This window comes from Polyodon spathula, chromosome 6, assembly GCF_017654505.1.
Source record: "Polyodon spathula isolate WHYD16114869_AA chromosome 6, ASM1765450v1, whole genome shotgun sequence".
In the NCBI taxonomy this organism is placed as follows: domain Eukaryota; kingdom Metazoa; phylum Chordata; class Actinopteri; order Acipenseriformes; family Polyodontidae; genus Polyodon; species Polyodon spathula.
Genome location: NC_054539.1, coordinates 52,226,879 through 52,247,847, shown reverse-complemented (window position 1 = coordinate 52,247,847; position 20,969 = coordinate 52,226,879). Strand labels below are relative to the sequence as shown.

The following is a 20,969-nucleotide window of genomic DNA, read 5'->3' as shown; positions in this document are numbered from 1 at the left end:
AAAATAAAACAGCATTTTAATACAAATATTTTGTATTTCCTAGAAAAGTGTACCAGGAAAATACTGATTAGTAGACTAAAAAGCCAGTATGAATCAGTAAAAACTGAGGTTCAGTTAAAAAGAAATCTTGAGAGTGCAGTTTTAAGAGATTAACATTTACCAATAAAACTTTCATTTTCTGCATTTCTTTATTTTATTTTGATGACTTCCTTTTATTTTTTTATTTTTATTGTTCATAAAAAAGAAGAAAATATTACCACCCAATATATATATATATATATATATATATATATATATATATATATATATATATATATATATATATATATTACTATAAATTACTTAACACTATTCTATGATAGTGTTTGACTGAGTGCTGTGGGAATCATATATTAAAAAAAAGGGCCGTCCTCTTTTGGGATGAAAGTGTGTATATGCTTGATCCCTAAAAATCAATTAACTTTATTTCTTGTTTTCCTTGTTCCCACTAGGGGTCAGTAAAGACCAGTGAAAACAGATGTAGACCTTTTCAGTATATTCAAGTTGATGTACTGTAGAAATAACGATGTAGCAAATTATTTCCATTATTCTAATAATCAGGTATGGAGATTACCAATTTTCTAATATTATCACAGATATTTATATCTATAATAGTATTTATATATATATATAATTTGACTTCTCTCAGTTATAATACTTGGTATTCAGATCTTATTCTTTGGTTATATGCCTCTAGTAATTGGCACTCATTTCTTTCTCCCACCACGACTTGCCCTTTGTCGCCTCGCAGCTACTGTATGGATATATATATATATATATATTGTGTATTGGTGTATATATATTTTGACTTTCCGACTATCATATTAATCAGGTAAATACCCTTCGATACGTTGCTCATTAGCTATGTCTATTGAGAAACCTTGTTAGATTGGGACTGCGACGATCAGTTCCAAATGAACATTAGGTGGCAAAGACTTCAATTATGTTCATTAGAAAGCTGTTTTCATAATGTCATAATTAACCTTGGCTTGAGATCAGTTTCACCCAACGCAATAGACTGTGAATAAATAAATACACACCTAGAACTATAAACAGCTATACAGACTTTTAGAAATGTCAATATATCCATGCAGCAGTACAAATAATCACCTCCAAAAAAATTAAATAAATAAATTAAATAATACATTGGCTGATTTATAATAACATTTGAACAACTTTGCCTTTTTGCTGCTACATAAGAAGAATCAGGATATTTGTTGATGTTTATTCCAGGTTTTCTGGAATACATTTATGATACTTAAAATCCTAATTTTCCAACATTCCTCCCACTTCCAACAATGAAGCTGGTTTTCTGGTCCCACAATAACCAGTTATTCAGTCAGAGCATTAGCAGTGTTACACGAGGCAGCATGAGCTGGATGACTTACGACAAATGACCTTTCTCATATTGAAAGCACCAAAAAAAATAAACAAATAAATAAAAGTTTTTGGTTTTATCCGACAGCTTGAAAATACACAAATCAGGAATATGTTGAAAAAGATATCGCTAAACAGTACATACAACCCAGGACACAGCAAAAGTAAAGCAATGAGTTTCTTGTAAACTACAAGCTGTACCATTTAAATGGTGGGCAATTCTCTTCTTCCTAGATGTTTTTATTGTTAAAATTACATGTAACAGACAATAGCAGTTGCGATAACAGGTTCCCCGTTGCCAAGGAGATGACAGTCTTCCTCAGACAGGATCTTCTGTCAGTAAATGGGTGTTTAAAGTGCTTGCTATATGTAGCCTCTTGTCTTACTGGAGATGCTGTGGGCTGATTATGGTTCTGCTAAGGTATAACATTACTTAGGAATTCTAAACCAAATCCAAACTCATGCCTTGTTTTGTCATAGCCCTTTCTGTATCTACATATGGTGGTTTGTTTGGAAATAAACTGTTATTACTAATACAAAGTAATTGTCACTCTGATATTGCCAAGTACTGGTAGTAATTCATTGGTTCTGTTTTCCCCTTGTTTTATATGAACTGTAGCCTTGAAGAAATGGTTTGTTCTAGGTGTACAGAAACTTACTGTCAGAAATCCTTGTATTTACAAGGTGCACTGTCTGACTGCAGTTCCTTTTATGTTTCTGAACTACAGTAAACACTATTTCATATCAGATTTGGCAGCTGGTGCAACAACTAAAACCTTAGGCAATAAAATAAACATATACACATAAGGTAATAACTAACCTTATCAATGTGGTTGTTAATTCCTTTATAATTTATATTTAATCAAATGACAACCCTCTTGTTTTATAGAAAAGGAGAGGCATAGGGGTTGGAGCATCAAAGCCCCTAGTCTAGTGGATACATTGTTTTTTTTAAATAGGTGTGAGTTTCCTTCCAGCAAGATTTGAAGCAACCTGTGACCCAATACGTATTATTGGAGGGTAGTGCAAATTTCTTGGATGAGATCGGAGCTAAAAGAGATTTAAATGTTCTCCTGATTCATAAACCAAAACCATACCAAGTCAGCTGAAGGATTGCTCCAACAGCCTAGCAATATACAAGATGTTTATGCTAGGACCTCAAGCCAAAATACGACCCCATCAGGATCGGGTCGACCCCATTGGCTTGGCATTTTTAGAACTCTGAAATCTTTTCTTGTTCAGTGTTGGGGTTGTCCTGTAATTGACCCCAGCAAAATGCAGAAAATGCACTTTACCCAACGTCGATCTGAAGAAGATCTGCTTTTGTACTTGAAATGTAAATAAATAAATAAATCTGAAGGTTTGATCATTTTGTTGGTCTGCAATGCATTTATTAGGCTACCGCATTAACGTTTTTATTTTTTTATATATATATATATATATATTTTCCAAATAGTTTCACGCAATTGGGGCTACCCTGGAGAATAATTCCAACTAGTATCACTTTTATATAAAGGGATGAAAACTAAATAAACATGGTCTATGGGTAAAATTGTACACGGTAATTTTTCTTTGTTTGTTTTTTTTAATAGTTTTACAAAAGATTTGTAATTGAGTTTTTAGAGTTGAGGGTTAACATATGTTAAATACGGTAAGGTGCATTCCTGTCTTAAAAGTAAGTTAGTTTTAATTTCTTTTCATACAGGATCATTGTCAGTTTCATACCATATTAATAAGTAAATAAATAAATAAATCAGATGGTTTGATCATTTTATTTAAAAGCATAGGCCTGCAATGTATAAATTACCATATTTTAATTATTAAAATGTAGCCTAGTTTGACACATTTGGGGAAACCCTGAGAATAATTCAATACTCTCACTTTTACACGAAGGGACAAAAACTCAGATAGGTAATTCAAAGTAGTCTCACTTAAACGTGAACGGATGGTCGGATCTTCTTCATATCGGCTTTGGGTAAAGTGAATGTTTTACATTGCGATGGGGTCATTCGTAAGACAACCCCAAGCTGAACTTGAAAAGATTTAGGGGTTCTAAAAACTTAAAGGAACCCCAAGCCAATGGGGTCGACCAGATCCCGATGGGGTTGTATTTCAGCTTGGGGTCCTAACATTTATATTATCATAGGTCACATTGCAGTGTTGCTGTGGAAAAAAAAAACAATTTCTAACCAATTTGAAGGACACCATCTGTCAAAACGATGGTGTGTGTCCCTCTTAACTCTGCATATATATTAAACATTTATTGCAATACATTTTACAGGTGTCAGATACTGGACCTTATGACCCATGGTGGCTCAATAATCTGGTTGCCCATAATTTGGTGGTCAATGGTTTTCTACAACATTATAACAAAGAGGTACATTTGTCCAATTTGCCCATTTCATACAACCCCACACCATGACAATAAACATAAAACTTTTTAAAAAAAATGTTATACAAGCTGTTCACATCACCTGTGATACGACAGGCAACACTGAAGCAACACTAAAGAGGTGCAAAAAATAAGGTTGGTGTCTATGTATGAGATTTTGTTGCACGGCAGCTAGGGAGCTGCTCAATGAGGAACAGTATCCCTTGCATGCCTTCAGTAAACAATGGCAGAAGAAAAGGTAATTCTTGAAGTATCAAAACACAAAAAAAGGACACACAAATTATCAAGAGACGGCAATGAGCCAGAACATCTGGCAGTCCATTTCCAGGGAACTGGACATAACACGTGTGTAGGATTTGTTTACCTTTACTGAAATAAGTAAGTAATCTAAATTTTTATTAGCTGTAGAAGAGGAGTAATACGTGTGATTTTTTTCTAACTGAGGATACAATCAGAGGAGAGTCACCTATCACATCACTCGCGGCTGTAGCCACTGGTGTGAAAGGTAGTGTAACAGCAGAAGTACCATTTATTCGCAGCACAAATCACATCACATCCAGTGTGTGGAGACCTTTAATCTGATTTTCCCTAATTAGGTTTAATAACACTATGTTATTGTGTTTAGATTTTGCTTCTAGAATCCATATAGAAAATGGTCAGAACACAATAATATTTTAGACCAGATTGAAGCCCTGTTTAATATAGGACTGGCCAATTTGTGTACCTCTGTACAAAGCAGTTTTATGTTGCCATGGGGATGATAAAGAATACAAAATGTAGGCAAACTAATACTTTCAAATTGAAAGACAGTAACCTGCAGTGAACCAATTTACATGAAAGGAGAAGGTCTCACTCTTCCATCCTTAATACAGGAAAGTTCATTATATTAATTTGAATACACTACATATTAACCGTTTGTTGTACACTAGCTGCCGTACCATCGGTTCAGTGGTGCTGACAAGGAAGCAGACATACATCAGAATCAATCTGAAAGGCAAAATCTGAAATTATTGTCTCTAAGTTAATCATTAATATCTTTCATCTGCTCCCCATGTTTTGCGAAGATGATAAACAAATCTAATTCATCACTGTGACGTAGCCTCTGGTTTAATTAACAGTCTGCTAGCGGTGGCTTTTTCATAGTAAAAGTATCGGATGAAAATGATCAACCTGCCATTTAAACTGTACTTTTATTTTGATATAAACGTTGTGCTCACAAAAAGGCGTGCTCTTAAAATTTACTTTAAATAGCTAATGTAAACAGGAGAGCTGAAATGGTCAAAGAATGGTAAATCAACCAACTCAGATTAGGTTAATTCTGCTCCGATTGACTTATACCTTACATGGGGCAAATGAGGAAACTTTGCTAAAAACGTCTTCAGAAGGAAATTGAACTTTAGCCCAATTTTAGTTTGGGGTGCAAAGGATGTCAACTTTCATTTGGAATTAATTATGAACAAAGCAACAACAACAACAACAACAACAACAACAACAACGTTTTCATGAAAATGCCAATGAAAAGGATTTCTGAGTCTTCAGATGGCGAGGACTCGTTTAATAATCTACAGCCTCCTCAGAAGATTTCTTCAAGAATCCAAGACGAGTCTTACGTAACGCTACTTGGTGGTAAAAGTTCCACAGTTTCTTACCCTGATGAAAACGAACATAATGTTGGAATTAAGAAGAATTCAGCTTCAAAGTTTGACGAAGATGAAGATTATTTAGGAATTAAAGCAGGTATGATGTACATTTTTTAAATTTTATTTTATTCAAGTATATTTATTTATTTTTAAAATGTTACGTATGTAATTCTGTTTAGAATGCATTTGTTACAGTATACCCGCCTACCATATCCGACTCAACGCAATATAAGGTAGTCGTTGAAACAGGTTATGTTTTACAATAAATATTTGTATGTATGTATGTAATATAAATATATTGTATATTTATAGAAGTAGAACATTGCAATGAGACGCCTTCCTCAGAAGAAGAGGATTTAGACACACGAGAAAGCCAAAAGGATGATTTTCTTTGCAATCAGTCTATTCAGAAGAAAAGTATGACCCAGATCACAAAGGACAAGAAGAAGCAAACTCATCTCACTCTACAATGGTAAGTATTTGATACACAAAACAACTCTAGCATGGGTTATGTTTTGTTTTGGACTAAAAATGGTACTGTTCCAATATGTATTATTATTATTATTATTATTATTATTATTATTTTTATTATTATTATTATTATTATTATTATATTATTATTAATAATAATAACAGTAATTATTATTATAATAATAAAGTGTCCCCTGTATAAGAATCTTTTTTTTATTTTATTTTTAATCAGGCTGGAAGAAAACTACATAGTCTGTGAAGGCGTTTGCTTACCCAGGTGTATCCTATACACTCATTACTTGGATTTCTGTAGAAAAGAGGAACTGGAACCTGCTTGTGCTGCAACCTTTGGGAAGGTAAAACTGACTGATTTACTAAGAGTTAAACAATGATGTCTTCTGAAAATAAAACGGCATAAACAGTGAATCCATACACATTTGTGTTTGCATGTGTGATTAATACAGATATACCTTTTTTTATTGATAAACTGCAGACATTACTTCTTCACATGCACACATTACTCATATGTTCTGACTAAAATCTGAACCTAAGCTAATATACAGAACATAAGTTAAAAGTATATTTAATTTCAGTATGGATCTTATTTTAATCCTTACTCAATTAATCTAACATCAGCAGGTCACAATGTAATGATCTTTTTGGAGATCTTATTTTTTTAGTACATTTTTACGTACTCTAGCACGTTAAAATATGAAATCTTTTTTTTTTTTTTTTTTTTTTTAGACTATACGCCAGAAGTTTCCTCTTCTTACCACAAGAAGGCTTGGAACAAGAGGCCATTCAAAGTAAGGAAAGCAGACTGCAGTATTTCAGTATTTCCATATCTGCTAATGGAAATCGAGGTGATGTTTTCACATTTTAGTCATTCTCATTACCACATGCCAGGTTCTCATTAATCTAGTTTGAACGGCAGATACCAGAGTGCAATACATTGTTCAATTGCTGTAGAAAACTAGGAACATAAGATTTAGCCGGGGTTTTGATTAAATATACTAGATTCTGTGTTGTTCATACTTTTTGAACATTTGAAATGTAGAACTACGACTTCCCATTGGTGAATTTCCATTATCTGGAAAGTTATACCTGCTAAATGAAAAGTTACAGTATGCATCCAGTCTGAACAAGTGTCTTAACATCACACTTCAGTAGTGTATGTTTTGCATTTGTAATATAACATGATGAAATAGGCCCGGAAATAAGTGTTGAAACCCCTTTTACCTAAACTGCCATCTTATCGAAGCTTGGGGATTATACCCACCCACCCCCACCCCCCATTTTTCAAGTGGAAGCATTCTGTGGGAAAACTAAAAAGGAAAGTTCTTACAATACCTGACAAATAGAGGATACTACAGAACATTGTTTACTTAAATTCAAATCCAAACAGCTGTCAGTACAAGCTGTCACCAGGTCCTGGGATAAATTCTAATAAAGAGGTAACTCCATCTCTTTAACTAAATCCTTTTTTTTTTTTTTTAATGTTCTGCCTGTGTTTATTACAGATACCATTATTATGGGATAGGCATTAAAGAAAGCAGTGCATATTACCACTCTGTGTACTCAGGAAAAGGCTTGACAAGGTAAGTTCACATGATGAACATCCACCGTTAATTTCTGTCCTATTTTATTATTTGTTTTTATCAGTAATATGTTTTATTAGTCAACGGCTTGATAACACAAATGGTATTTGTTTTGGGGAAAGCAGGCAGAAATAATGTAGTACACACTACACCATATACAGAACAAAGAGCAATCTGTTTCCATGCTGTAAAGGAAATCTGTGCACATACTGTATGTGCTGTGAGTGATTGCTGCCTGATTCTCTTATTAAATATTAGACTAGGTGTACCTATATTGATTGGATGTGTTTATTAAAATAAAATTAACATACTTGATAGTGTTTCTACAATTAGAAACAATATTACTGATGCAGTGTAAACATTTACTTGCTGAGAACAATATTATAATATTATGCATCTTAGTACTGAAATTGCAATATATTTTTGTGTTTTGTCTCAGGTTTTCAGGAAGCAAGCTAAAAAATGAGGTAAGTGTTCAGTTTCCAACTTCGCCGATTTTGATCTAACCAGATTGTATCCCCTAATTATCATTACAGACATCGTGGAATTAACCCGTCTCTAAAGAGACCCTTTTTGATCCAGCAGATTCTGAAGAAGGAAGGCATACAGGTCTTTTGAATTGTGCCCACAAATCATTGATTAAACAGCTACTTTGTCTTTTCTCTTTTAATTATTTTATTGATCACTTGCTTATTGCTACTTTTAATATTTATCAATGTTTTTATCAATGGAAAGCAGTTTGGGGTGATTTATCATAATAGGCACTATATAAATAATAGAGATTGATTGATTGGTTGATTGATTGAACAAACTATAAATATAGTAATATAACTCAGAGCTAGGATTTCTTCAGAAATTCCTAACTTGAAAATTGGGATTTAAAAAAAGGAACAATACATTTACATACAGACCAACATATGACTTTATAGTCTAAGTTTTGTTCAGAAACACAGTTTAAATAAAAAGTGCAGCAGTGTGCAGCAATTTTGTACAAAAACACTTTAAAAATGGGTTTTGAAATATATACTTTACTAATGTTTTTCACAAAAAAAAACAAAAAAAAAACATTCTGTAAATGTGTGTCTTACTTTCACTGTGTACATAATGTGACTACCATGGATATACTGATCAAATAACTTGTGAAAGTGCAGTTTTATAAATAGTAGATACTATATGTATCATTGAACGTTGTGTGTGTGTGTGTGCGTGCGTGCGTGCGTGCGTGCGTGCGTGCGTGCGTGCGTGCGTGTGTGTGTGTGTGTTTAATAAATTATTTATGACTTGAATCAGCTTTTTGTTATTTCTGCTCTGAGTAAAATGCAAATGAATGAATTATATTATTAATAATATATTACTATTTCAGTTTGTTGATTTTTTTAAAACCAAAAGTCAAAACAAGCTGATCAGTAGCTAACAGTTCTGTGAAATCCAGATACTGCAGGCCTCCAAATATATTATTTCTCAACATGGTCCAGTTTACCCATTGCCTTGCTTTTTTATGAATGGCTGTTGCTAAATTAAGAGAGGAGGTGAGTTTGTTATCTGAAAAAAATTATTTGTAATTACAGACTACATGGCTAATTAAGTAGGTACTACTGCAGCCATTATCTTAATGTTAAATGGCCGTTAGACCAGATGGTACTGAACTAAATATTGTTTGGAATTGTTTGTGCAAAAACTAATATAGCCTCAGTCTGGCATGGTAATGTTAATCCATTAGGACAACAAAATGGATCAAAATGTGTGTGTGTGTGTGTGTGTGTGTGTGTGTCTATATATATATATATATATATATATATATATATATATATATATATATATATATATATATATATATATATATATATATATATATATATATATATATTATTACATGTGGTAAAATCCATTTTGTAAAACATCAGGATTACTAGTTAACATATGGTATATACATATATATAATACAAATGAGAAAATTTAGTAATAAAAATGGTTTAATTAAATTTGACACTCTAATCCATGGCTTAGATTGAATGGCTAATATTTAATCCATAAAATTATGTGTTTATCCAAAAGTACACTCTCCATCATAAGGTATACTGTAATGATGAAAACGAAATTTAGTAATAAAAAATAGACTTTGAGAAAGACTGCTCATCAAAACTTTAGTACTAACGTTTGAAATAAATGCCCTGCTTTAAGGATGTTTAAAAGCTTTTTAATTTGAAAAAGAGCATCAAACTGAACAGCACATAGTGAACACGATAAGTAATAATCCAAGCAGGTGTGCCTAAAATAGTTTTCTTCATTTATTTTTGCAGGGAGGGTTCACACGGAAATATTCTCTTAGTTCAAAAACTGGAACTCTGCTCCCTGAATTCCCAAGTGCTCAACTTTTAGTACTTCAGGGGTCCGTTTCTAAAGACAAGGTATCATTAATACATCCCTCTATTTGTGCTGTAATGAAAAAAAAGCGCTGCCTAATCTATGTGTGAGCATTGTAAAGATAACGTGAGATTGGCACTACATATCAGTCAGTGTTGTAACAATACTGTAACAGTTAATAATTCAGTTCAATAAAATGAAGAACAATAGCTGAGTTTCTTTTATGCACATATAAATAGCTATTCTTTAATCTGGAGTAATGGGCATGAAAGTTTTATCATGCCATACCTATTCCTCCTGTACATTTGCTTCATAAATGTAATTGCTGCTGTCATTCCTAGAACGAGTGTCATGTAGGTCTCACCACTGGAGGGTGGGGGGAGGGGGGGAGTTGGCAGGTACTGTATACTGCAACCATGGGTTTGCATATAAAAAAAAGATATTTGAAAATAAAAACTAAAATAAACTGTTTTTCATTATATTCAAAAATATGTCTTATTGAGATAATAATATTTTAAATGAACAGTATATTGTTATTACATTCTCATTATGAACCTACAAATGTATCCAAGTTGAATATATGCTAGATTGTCAATTATTTTATTCTAGCTCGAATACCCCAGTCTTATTAATACTAATGGAAGTCATGTAAAAATCCTTTAATGAATAGGGTATTACAGAACTGCGTTTTTACTATTTCCGTCAACTGCCCACTGTTCATCCCTGTGCAAATCACATGTTCTTTTGGGACAGGTGGATACACTTATCATGATGTACAAAACTCACTGTCAGTGCATCTTGGACAATGCAATCAATGGCAACTTTGAAGAGGTAAGAATTCTAAAATAAAGATGGATTTTCATATTAAATGACCCTTTGCTTTGAGAAAGCAATGCTATTATGTTTAATGGTTTCAGATACAGAATTTCCTACTGCATTTCTGGCAGGGAATGCCAGACCACCTGTTACCTCTGCTGGACAATCCCATTATTATTGACATTTTCTGCTTATGTGACTCCATACTGTATAAGGTAGGAACTTCTATGAATTATAATTATACATACTTATTATATACTACTAAAACAGTGCATTTAAACTTAGCAGGTTGAGGTGTAAAATGTCCAGGATGGGGCATTTTAGTTGATACGTTCAAGTGTAATTAATAGGGGTACTCTTTGCTGAAGAAAGGGACTGTTAAATATATTTCCCCAGCGGCAGTTCAGAGTGGCATATTTACTTTGTACCCACCTTGTACATCAGGAAGCACTTCAATTCTGTGTGTAATTAAATGTATTAATGTTTTATTGCCACCTGTTTAGGTGCTGACTGATGTTTTGATCCCTGCCACAATGCAAGAAATGCCTGAAAGGTAAAACAAATATTTTTTAAAAATGTTATCCCTAAATATCAGATATACAGAATAGCTTTGCTTTTAAAAAGGAAAAGCATATCAAATTGATGCAGTATATACAATTGGATGTCTTGGTTCAGGTGCATTATTCTGTGTCTTAATTTTTTCCCCATTCAAACTGTAAAGGAAGCCTTTTATTTCATAATATTGTCCCCAATATACACTGAAGAGCAAACATTAAAACAAGGACTACCACTTTATTTATTCTAAAAAAATGTTTACACATAAGTCTTAAATGATAATTTGGCCTGTACTTATTTAATTGGTAGAGACCCAATCATGGGCGAATTTGTGTTTAAGGACCAGTGACAGTCTGTTCCAACCACATTTTACCCATGGTGCAAAAAACCAAAAAGTTCAGAACTATGAAAGTTGCTTTGGAAATTGGATTTCCCTTTGTTGGCACTGCAGATGAATCCCGCAGTTTGTCTTCTGTGGTGATGTATTGGCTATTTATTAAAAAATAGAAGGATAGCCAAAGAAACATGGGTTTTTGAACGTTTTTTGCGATTTCGTTAACATTTTCTTTGGAGAAACAAGTATCAAGTTCATAAAAAGTTGAACACTGACATCTGTACACAGGATAAGATGTACTGGCAAATACTTCACTATGATGGTTGATTTATGATTTGTGATTATTATAATTCTCGCTGTTGTGCCAGGGGAGGATGAGGTGGGGACAGGGGCTCCACGTAAAAAATAATGACTAAGGTGGGGGTGTGATTCAAAAAAGGCTGAGAACCCCTGTAGAAGGTAGCGAACACAAACTCAAAAGAAGAGTTCATGCACATTGAAGGAAAGCTTGGATAGGTTATGGGTAATTGATGTGTTTTTCTCTGCCAGTTTGCTTGCAGAAATCAGAAGTTTTGCAAAACATTGGGAACAATGGATAGTTTCATCTCTGGAAAATCTGCCCGAGGCTCTTTCTGAGAAAAAACTGCCCATTGCACGAAGATTTGTGTCTTCACTGAAGCGGCAAACGTCATTTTTACATCTTGCCCAGGTAAGCAATAAGCCAAAGTCGCTGTGTTCTGTGTGCTACTCTAAATGTTTGACCTGAAGTTGTTTGTGGTCTGAAAAAACTGACCTCATAAATATAAGTGATTTGTTTGTTTATTAGCATTTATTTGTTTATCAGCAATTTGCCGCACTGCAAAAGGGAGTACATAATTATCTTGGTACTCCTAAATATATCTATACCAAATCTAACTAATATCTTTGTGTCTTTGTCACAGATTGCCAGGCCTGCCTTGTTTGACCAGAATATAGTTAACTCAATGGTCTGTGACATTGAAAAGGTGGATTTAAACAGCATTGGTTCTCAGGCCCTCCTCACTGTCTCAGGCTGCATAGACCACCAGGACTCTGACCTTTACTCAGAATGTAAGTCATCATTGTCTTGTTCTCATAAAATATTAAATCCACATACATACAGTACTAACTAATATTCATGTTTAAGAATCCCTATTTCTTTGTGCCTGCCCTGAGTGTTTAGGTTTTAAACTGATCCCTGCGCAAACAGTTCAAGATACATGTATCTGGAACCTAAAATATAAATTCCTGATACACAAAGAAGCATGGGGAAAAGACCTGTTCTTGGGTTTAATTTCATCATGTAATTAAGTGATTTTGTTTCATTTTTTAACTTAAAATAAATGTAGTCTTTCTTAATGATCTTAACAGTGGCAGATCTAATTGCTGGTGCACTTTAACTATATTTTAATCCAGCTGGGGTTTCATGTGGTGATTTAATGACCCACTTATTAACTTTACTAGATACAAGAAAAGTGCAATGACACAAAAAGCCTTGTCACTGAAACAGACGCCAGAAGGATCATACTGTACCTCTAAAACCAATTTCTTAATTGAGAGTCTTTCAAGAAGAAATAAAGAATTACTGATGAGCCTTTAGCTTTAAAAAAATGAATTATACATTTGTAAATGTTTGTTTTTTATATATATTTTGTGTTTGATACTATTTGAGATTTCTGAATAGAAAGGTAACTTATGTTTTCCCTTTTACATGTTAGATGACTCTGTAACAGTGTTTCAAGAGCTAAAGGAACTTCTCAAGAAAAGTGCAACTGTGGAATCTTTTATTGAGTGGTTGGATACTGTGGTGGAGCAAAGAGTCATCAAGGTATTGTTTCATGACAGCCCCTTCACTGCTTGAAGTGTACTATAAATGACTGAGTAGCTTATTGATGCTGATTTTCAATAACCTTTTTTTTTTCTAGCCAAGTAAGCAAAACAGGAGATCTTTGAAAAAGAGAGCTCAAGATTTCCTTTTAAAATGGAGCTTTTTTGGGGCAAGAGTGATGCACAACCTGACGCTTAACAATGCAACCAGTTTTGGTAAGATAGTGAGCTTTCGTCATCTGATCATGTGTATGTTTTTAGAGAACTCCTCAGGATTATTGTTCTTTCCAGTTTACTCTGTTCTTTTATCAGCGCATGTCATCTCAAGTGTTCTTGTCTTGTAAATATGGATTTCTATTTCAATCACAAGAAAATGCCCATTTCAGTGATTTTTAAGCATGGTAACATGTTTTGGTTTTCAGCTGTTTTTCTATTATCAGTTTTTTTTTTTTTTTATTTATTTATTCATGTAATGCAGTTTGTACTGGATTTCGAACACGAGAAGCAGATACATAAACCTGAATTACGTGATAATCATACAGAAGGCAAAGTGTAACTGCTGGCATTCTTCACAACTGAATGGAGACATAACTTCATATTTAAAAAAAAAAAATGACATGGCTTGCTTTTATTTACCAATCAAGCCTTTGTGTTTCTTATAATGCCACCAATCCTTCAGAACACCTTTGTAAATGATTCTAAAGAGGGAACTGCAGTAGAATTCTCCCCAGTTTAGACTCCACTGACAATCTGTGTATAACAATGGGTACATGAGTCATAAAACAAAACGACCAGTTCAAGGCAAGCACACTCTTATCAGACTCTTGTGTGTGGTCCATTAAGTATGAGGGTTCTCTCACTTTCATCAGGGCTGCCCCCTGATGAGTGCCAAACTGTCTGCAAGGCAATCGAGCAAACTATCATAGGTCAGCCACTGAATAGAGATTAAAGCCCCTACAAAGTTGAACCTTTTGTGAATTGTTTGAATGAGAACAGGGCAACTCACTTGAAGTCTGGCAATTATTTATTTTTCCAGTTTACAAAGTGGAAACGATGGTCACTAAGATAATATCCCCTCTCTGCCTGCAACAGGTTCCTTTCACCTGATCAGAATGCTGCTGGATGAGTACATTCTTTTGGCCATAGAGACCCAGTTCAACAATGACAAAGAGCAGGATCTTCAGAATTTATTAGACAAGTATATGAAAAACGCAGGTAGTGTATATTTGCCTTTACATTTATTGACCTGAAATATTGCCTTTGCTTAATTTAATGTAATATTAACATCCCACATCCTCTTTCAAATATATGATGTTTAGTGCATTCCTGCTTTATAATATCTATATGAATAGAGTGGTATGACCAGCATTGTTTGTACTTTGACTTATACCGAACCAAGTTGCCCACCAAAACTAAGGAAAAAAACCTCTGCTGTTGAGTTTATTTCACACTAAGCAATATAAACGCCTGTAGTAAGAAGTTTTGATTTAATCTTTAGTAGTTATATTTTGTGCTTCTGGAGATCCCATATGTGGTCATTTTTGCATCTCAAAGCTTTTGTCTGAATATTGAAGTATCCCAGTAATAATGTACACACTATTCAAATTCACGGTAAAATTAGGAGATTTGTAATTTTCCATATTTTGGTATTTAGAGTTTATATTTTGGGGTTTCATTTTCTCTCATTTATGACATTTTACAGGAATACAAAGTAGTCTGGTGACGACTGTACAAAAACACATGTTTCCTTTTTGTTACATGTTAAGTACATGGCGTTGGAACCTTATTCATTAGTGTTTGTCAGACCAGACTCTTAAACCTGCCCTTTCATCTTTATTGAATTTCACCATGTTTATTCATTAAGTCACTGAACAGATTATTGACATTTACTTTTCACCAAACAAATATTATGTTCTTTACATTTACAGTTTCTAATGCAGGATTAATATATATGGATCCTTTTTTGTTAACAAAATGAATCATCACATATTAGTAAAGTACAGTAAACACTTAAAAGAACTAGACCTTATTAAAGGAAGGATGTTTTTTGTTTGTTTGGTTTTTTTTTTACCATCTGTTATAAATTGAATTTTAAAAATGTAGCTGAACATAAAAGGAAATTAAATGTGAGTACGTTTATTCCCTGTGTTTATTGGCACGTTTTTGGGGGTTCTTAAGTTGCATGGTGTTTATGTGTTTTTTTTTTTTAAATACTTTTTTTTTGAATGCCAGATGCCAGTAAAGCTGCCTTCACAGCATCCCCAAGCTCCTGCTTTCTTGCCAACCGGAATAAATTCAGCGCACTTCCCAGCGACTCTTCAGTTAAAAATGAATCTCTTTCAGAGCACACGTATATATCTGTAAACCAGCACAGCATGAGCGCTAATATGGCTACATTCCTAGAGGGGGATGCAGATGCCCTCCACATTACAGGTATTCTTGCCCATGATAGAAACTATAAATCATTCATTTAAGTGAGCCATCTCAGTGTTATGGTGTTTTTTTGGGAAGAGAGATTTCCATGATCTTCTTTTCCTTTTTCTTGTTATTCTTCTCCTTGCTAGCACAGCTATACGTGTTTAAGGTAGCTGATGAAGGATTACATACAGGTGGTCTGAACTAGGATGGACAATTAGTTTGAATTATGTAACCCTCAGGTATTTTTCTTTGTCAATATCTAAGCTTGCATTACTTTCAGTTCATCCCAGTTATTTTTTCATTAGCCCATGTGTATAAGAAATAGACACAGAAAGCGGCCCCTGTTTTACATAGTGTTTTATAATTCTGTATACACCATTTTTGGAGAAAGAAAACATATTTTTTATATTTCTGTAGGCATTTTTGTTAATCATATTTTCATATCATCCTTCTATTTCTGTAGGGCAGATGGAACGTTCTCACAATAATGGTCCACTAATGACACCACCCATTTCACCAGCACTGGTGAACAGAGGAAGTGTGATAAACCAAGGTCCGATGGCTATGAGATCTCAGAGTGGCTGTCCGGCATTGCAGTCCCATGCCGGCTGTGCCACATTCTCAGATCCATTGTACCAGACACTGTCACAGACAAATCAGAACTACTACAGTGCTGGCTCTAACTATCAAACCATCTTTAGGTCCCAGACGCACCTCCCTCCATCAGTTTATCATCACAGAGCTGACTCCAGCCATTTTCCTTCCTTCAGTGAACAACAGCTGTCTAAAGACTATTTCAGCAGCAGCTGTGCAGTATCCCCATACAGTGCCAGGCCCACTTCCAATTTTGGATCACCTCCAGATAACACCACAGAAACACAAAGCATGCAGTTTGTTAACTCCAGCAACTTTCATTTTATTGGGAACTCACTGAGTGGAAACTGCCAAGATATACCATATACAGCTGCTGGGCAGAATGGTAAGCACTGTATTTCTGACAGATTTACAACTAGATGCCTTACAACCTGTGCATATTGCTATTTAATCTCGTAAAATGTTTTAGATGTGCAGTCTTTTTTACCTCTAGAAAGTGTCTATCTAATGGAGTGATAACCAAGGCTTTATGCATTACTTATATACACTGTTGCTTCCTGGTACATAGTCATTTCCGTAGATCACATGAATTGATTGCTTAATTGACAGAATTTGACAGACAGCACAGAATGTGATTAGGTACAGAAAGCACCAGAGACTTTTATTTTTGTACAGCTGTATTTGAAATACCTTGCTTTTCCCATGCATATACAATGCATTTATCATGCTTTATTATGGTCAACAATGTTTTTACTCTGCTTTACCATACTTGGATTTCAGTATTTTACTACACAATGCAATACAAGTAAACTCGTATCAAGTAAAAAAGTCTTCAGCACAAGAAAGGGGGGGTAGAAAATTGGGGTATTGAAAATGCATTTAAAAATATTAGATTTTAGGAAATCCTTTGCAATATTTGTCACCTTATGCCTCTGCCCCATCTCTAGAAATGCAGAGATTTCAATGCCTGTTTTTAACATATCAATAGGTATATGCTGAGGATCCAGCTACAGTTCTAGAAAGGGTTTATTTTGTCCAGACGGCCTGACTCAGATTGTGTTCTTCACAGTCTAGGCAGAGTGAATCACAGCCTGGTAGTGAGTGCATGACCTCTTTATCCAAAGGCCAGCCATTGGTTGGTAATGTGAATTTTACAGCTGTGCAAACTAATTAGCAGAAATGAGTTTGTCCTATAATTTAGCTGTCTGTTTATGAGAAATGAATTACCTTGATTATTTTCTTATATTATTTTTTCATACAAACCTTCATTTAATTCAAATAGGAAATACTTTTATAGTGTTGTTTCTGAGCAAAATGTAGCTATAGTTGAGACTGTGAATATCAGGGTCTTGTTAAATTGTTGTCATAGAATTATGGTGTAAGACAGACAGCTTCCAACCAATTCCATTCTTTAGATATTGACCCACCATATCCAGAGAAAAGAGAGAAATGTCATTCTAACTTCACCTGTAAACATTACAATATTAAGCAACAGAAATTCATAAAAGGAGCAACCCATGAAATAACGTATATAAAACAATGTTGATGGTGATTCTTTAAGGGGATTTGAGCCAGACCAAACCTGAATCTCTGGATCCACTGGAGCTGTTCACTTTTCATTAGACAGCATACTGTCTATGTAACACTAAACAAAGGCACACCTTGATACAGAAAGGTTTACACCTGACTGTCCATAGTGTCGACTCATTCCTACCTTCATTTTTCAGGGTACTATGGGAACAGCAGCTACCGCGATGCTCAGAGACTTGGCTCAATGATCGATCAGCATGTTTCTGTTATCAGTAGCGTTAGCACTGTTCATTCAGTACCTGCATTCAGTGACATCCATGATCCACTGAACATTTTAGATGATAATGGAAGGAAGCCTGCAGGGACTTTTTACACAGACTCGTCCTCTCTAGTTTGCCAAGCACCTGCAGGTGAGTGAGGCATTTCTTTACTGTACTGAAAACCAACCTATCATTGACTACAAAGCACAGTGCCTGCAGATTTCTCAATTTAAATGCTGCTTTGAAAATTGTACTGCTATGAAGATTGTTTCATTCAGTGCCTTAGTTTTTCCAACATGTTATGTATAACCACAAAATTAAATAAGCAGGCACTGTAATATTTTAGCTCTTGCATTTACCCTCCTTTGTCGCTAAGTGCAAGACCATTGTGATCTAACATAAAGACGGCTTTGTCCGCACTGTGTGGAGCAAACACATCTGCCCTTTTAGCAGCTGTAATATTTATTGCATTGTTAGTAGATGAGTAATCCCCAAAAGCTTGTGCTAAGAATGAATTGGATTAGTCTTAGTATATATATATCTAATTATATATAAGTTCTTTACATTCTCTGGTACGATTTATATAATTTTCTAATTAATATAATATAATTAAGATTACTAAATTAATGATATAATTCTATTAAATATAATTATTATTAATCCTTTAAAAGTTCCTTTTTTATCTTTACATATAATGTTATAATTAATCCCGGATTTTGATATATAAACATATATATATATTATATATATATATATATTCCTAAATGATTTAATTCTATATTAAGGATAATTTATATTAATATAATCCTTTCAGGAACAATAGAAAATGTATAATGGTATATATTAGTTTTAACCGATAAAAAACAAAAAGAAAAAATTGTAATCATGGTATAGCCAATAATCACCAGAAAACACTGGATAAACATTGGAAATGGTTACTCAATTCACTTTCCTATAAAAAAAAAAATACTACAAAGAAAAAAAAAATCTTTCCTAGTGCAGTTGGGCAATGTCCCTCTTTCTTGACTTGTGTCTTGCATTGATTTGTTCTGAATACTTTAAACCCACCCCTACTACTGAGTGGCAGCAAATTCCTACATTTCTATTGGAGACTCTACTTGGGAGATTTCATTGGAGATTGCAATTAGGAATGGAGACTTGTTAGCAGGATTTAAAGCTGTATTACAGTTAAGATTCAGAGGATTTAAAACAGAATTGCAAATTGTGAAGAAATGTAAAAAAAAAAAAAAAAAAAAAAAAAAATGCCTACACACAAAAACTCCAGAATAATGTGCCTGTGAGCACAGGGATTTCACTGGAAGATAGCAAAGGAAAGAAGGTACAACTTAAGTGTACTGTTGAGTTACTATACATATTTTGACAGAAAAAAATGCTCAAGCATTTTGGAAAGCAACTAAAAACAATCATTTCATACAGTATATGAAAAGCGAAAGCCGTGAAAAAAAAACTATTTACATAAAACTTGATAATAGCTAAAAATAAGCACCGAAAAATTAAATGACTAGAAACCGAAAAACAGAAGCCCTCATTATAATCTTCCATTGCTTACATTTGGATACCTATGAACCAGTCTGACTTTATTATTATTATTATTATTATTATTATTATTATTATTATTATATATTATTATTATTATTATAAGTGGGTTGGTGAACGTGGACAGTGAACTGTCAGGATAGATTTACTATTAATTAAGAAATCCAAATGCATATTCTGTTGCTTTAACTATTTTTTTTTTCCAACAGCACCAACTATACCAAGCGCCATTTCCTCCTCACCCTCCTCCCAGTGTATGTATGGAACTTCCACTCAGTACCATTCCCAGGATGCAATGGGCTCACACAGGCAGCCTAGTGAAGTCAGAGACATGGTGCCCACTCTCCCCCCAATCAACACTGTCTTTATGGGGGCTGCAGCAGGAGGAACATGACAACTCATATTTTCCAGTAGGACTGTGCCCTGCCTGCCTAACAAAGAGATTATTCCTTTGTCAGTGCACTTAAACCCGGTCTCTGAATGCTGCAAAAAATACACCTTTGTTTAATTGATAGGGATATAAAAAAAAAAAACGAAGTATCTGCTCCTGAAAACTGCTTTAACTGGGTGACGCACACAGAGAAAGTGATTACTCATTATGGCCATGCAGGAAATTGACACCTTTCAAAGTGCCTCTCAAAAGAAAAGCAGTGGACAGACACAAACGTTGCTTATAGACATGCTGCTATGCAAACCGTCATTGGACATTTTCAGAGACAAACACAATTTTATTATGTGTTACACACTTATGCCACAATATCATTTTGTATTTTCTAAAAGGTGTGGTGGTACCTCTTTGTTATGAAAAAAAAAACATAAATATATGTATATCAAATTATATTAATTTATGCTATAATTCTATTAATTGTTGTAATACGGTGTTGTTTATTATTTAATTTCTTATCATTTTAATATTTTTTCTCTATTTATTGTAAAACGTATGTGTATGTGCTTCTACCTCTTTGAATATGTTTACAAGGTCACTCTGTACTGATGTAAATTTGACAGCTGCAGAGATACTAGAGCATGTTTTGGTGATTTTGATTAAAGCTGGTTGCCACCATTATATGTACTGTAGTAGTAATTTGTATGAAAACCCCTTTCTGGATATTAAATACTGAGTCCACAAAATGTTGTAGGATTAGCACATGCACGTTTACGTATTAGACAGCTTGTCTA

The 20,969-nt window shown here is 34.0% G+C and overlaps 1 protein-coding gene across 1 annotated transcript; it reads left to right on the top strand.

Annotated features, from left to right (window-relative positions):
- The first annotated feature begins 5,105 nt into the window (after positions 1–5,105).
- Positions 5,106–20,530, top strand: LOC121316566 (DNA-binding protein RFX6-like). Its single transcript, XM_041251610.1, has 20 exons — positions 5,106–5,545; positions 5,761–5,920; positions 6,152–6,275; positions 6,664–6,725; positions 7,440–7,517; positions 7,957–7,984; positions 9,818–9,925; positions 10,635–10,712; positions 10,799–10,912; positions 11,201–11,250; positions 12,136–12,295; positions 12,528–12,675; positions 13,323–13,432; positions 13,530–13,647; positions 14,524–14,646; positions 15,664–15,864; positions 16,041–16,043; positions 16,313–16,828; positions 18,171–18,383; positions 20,000–20,530. Exons 1-20 carry the CDS (start codon positions 5,311–5,313, stop codon positions 20,182–20,184), a joined length of 2,814 nt encoding a protein of 937 aa, XP_041107544.1. The 5' UTR covers positions 5,106–5,310; the 3' UTR covers positions 20,185–20,530.
- Positions 20,531–20,969: the final 439 nt, after the last annotated feature.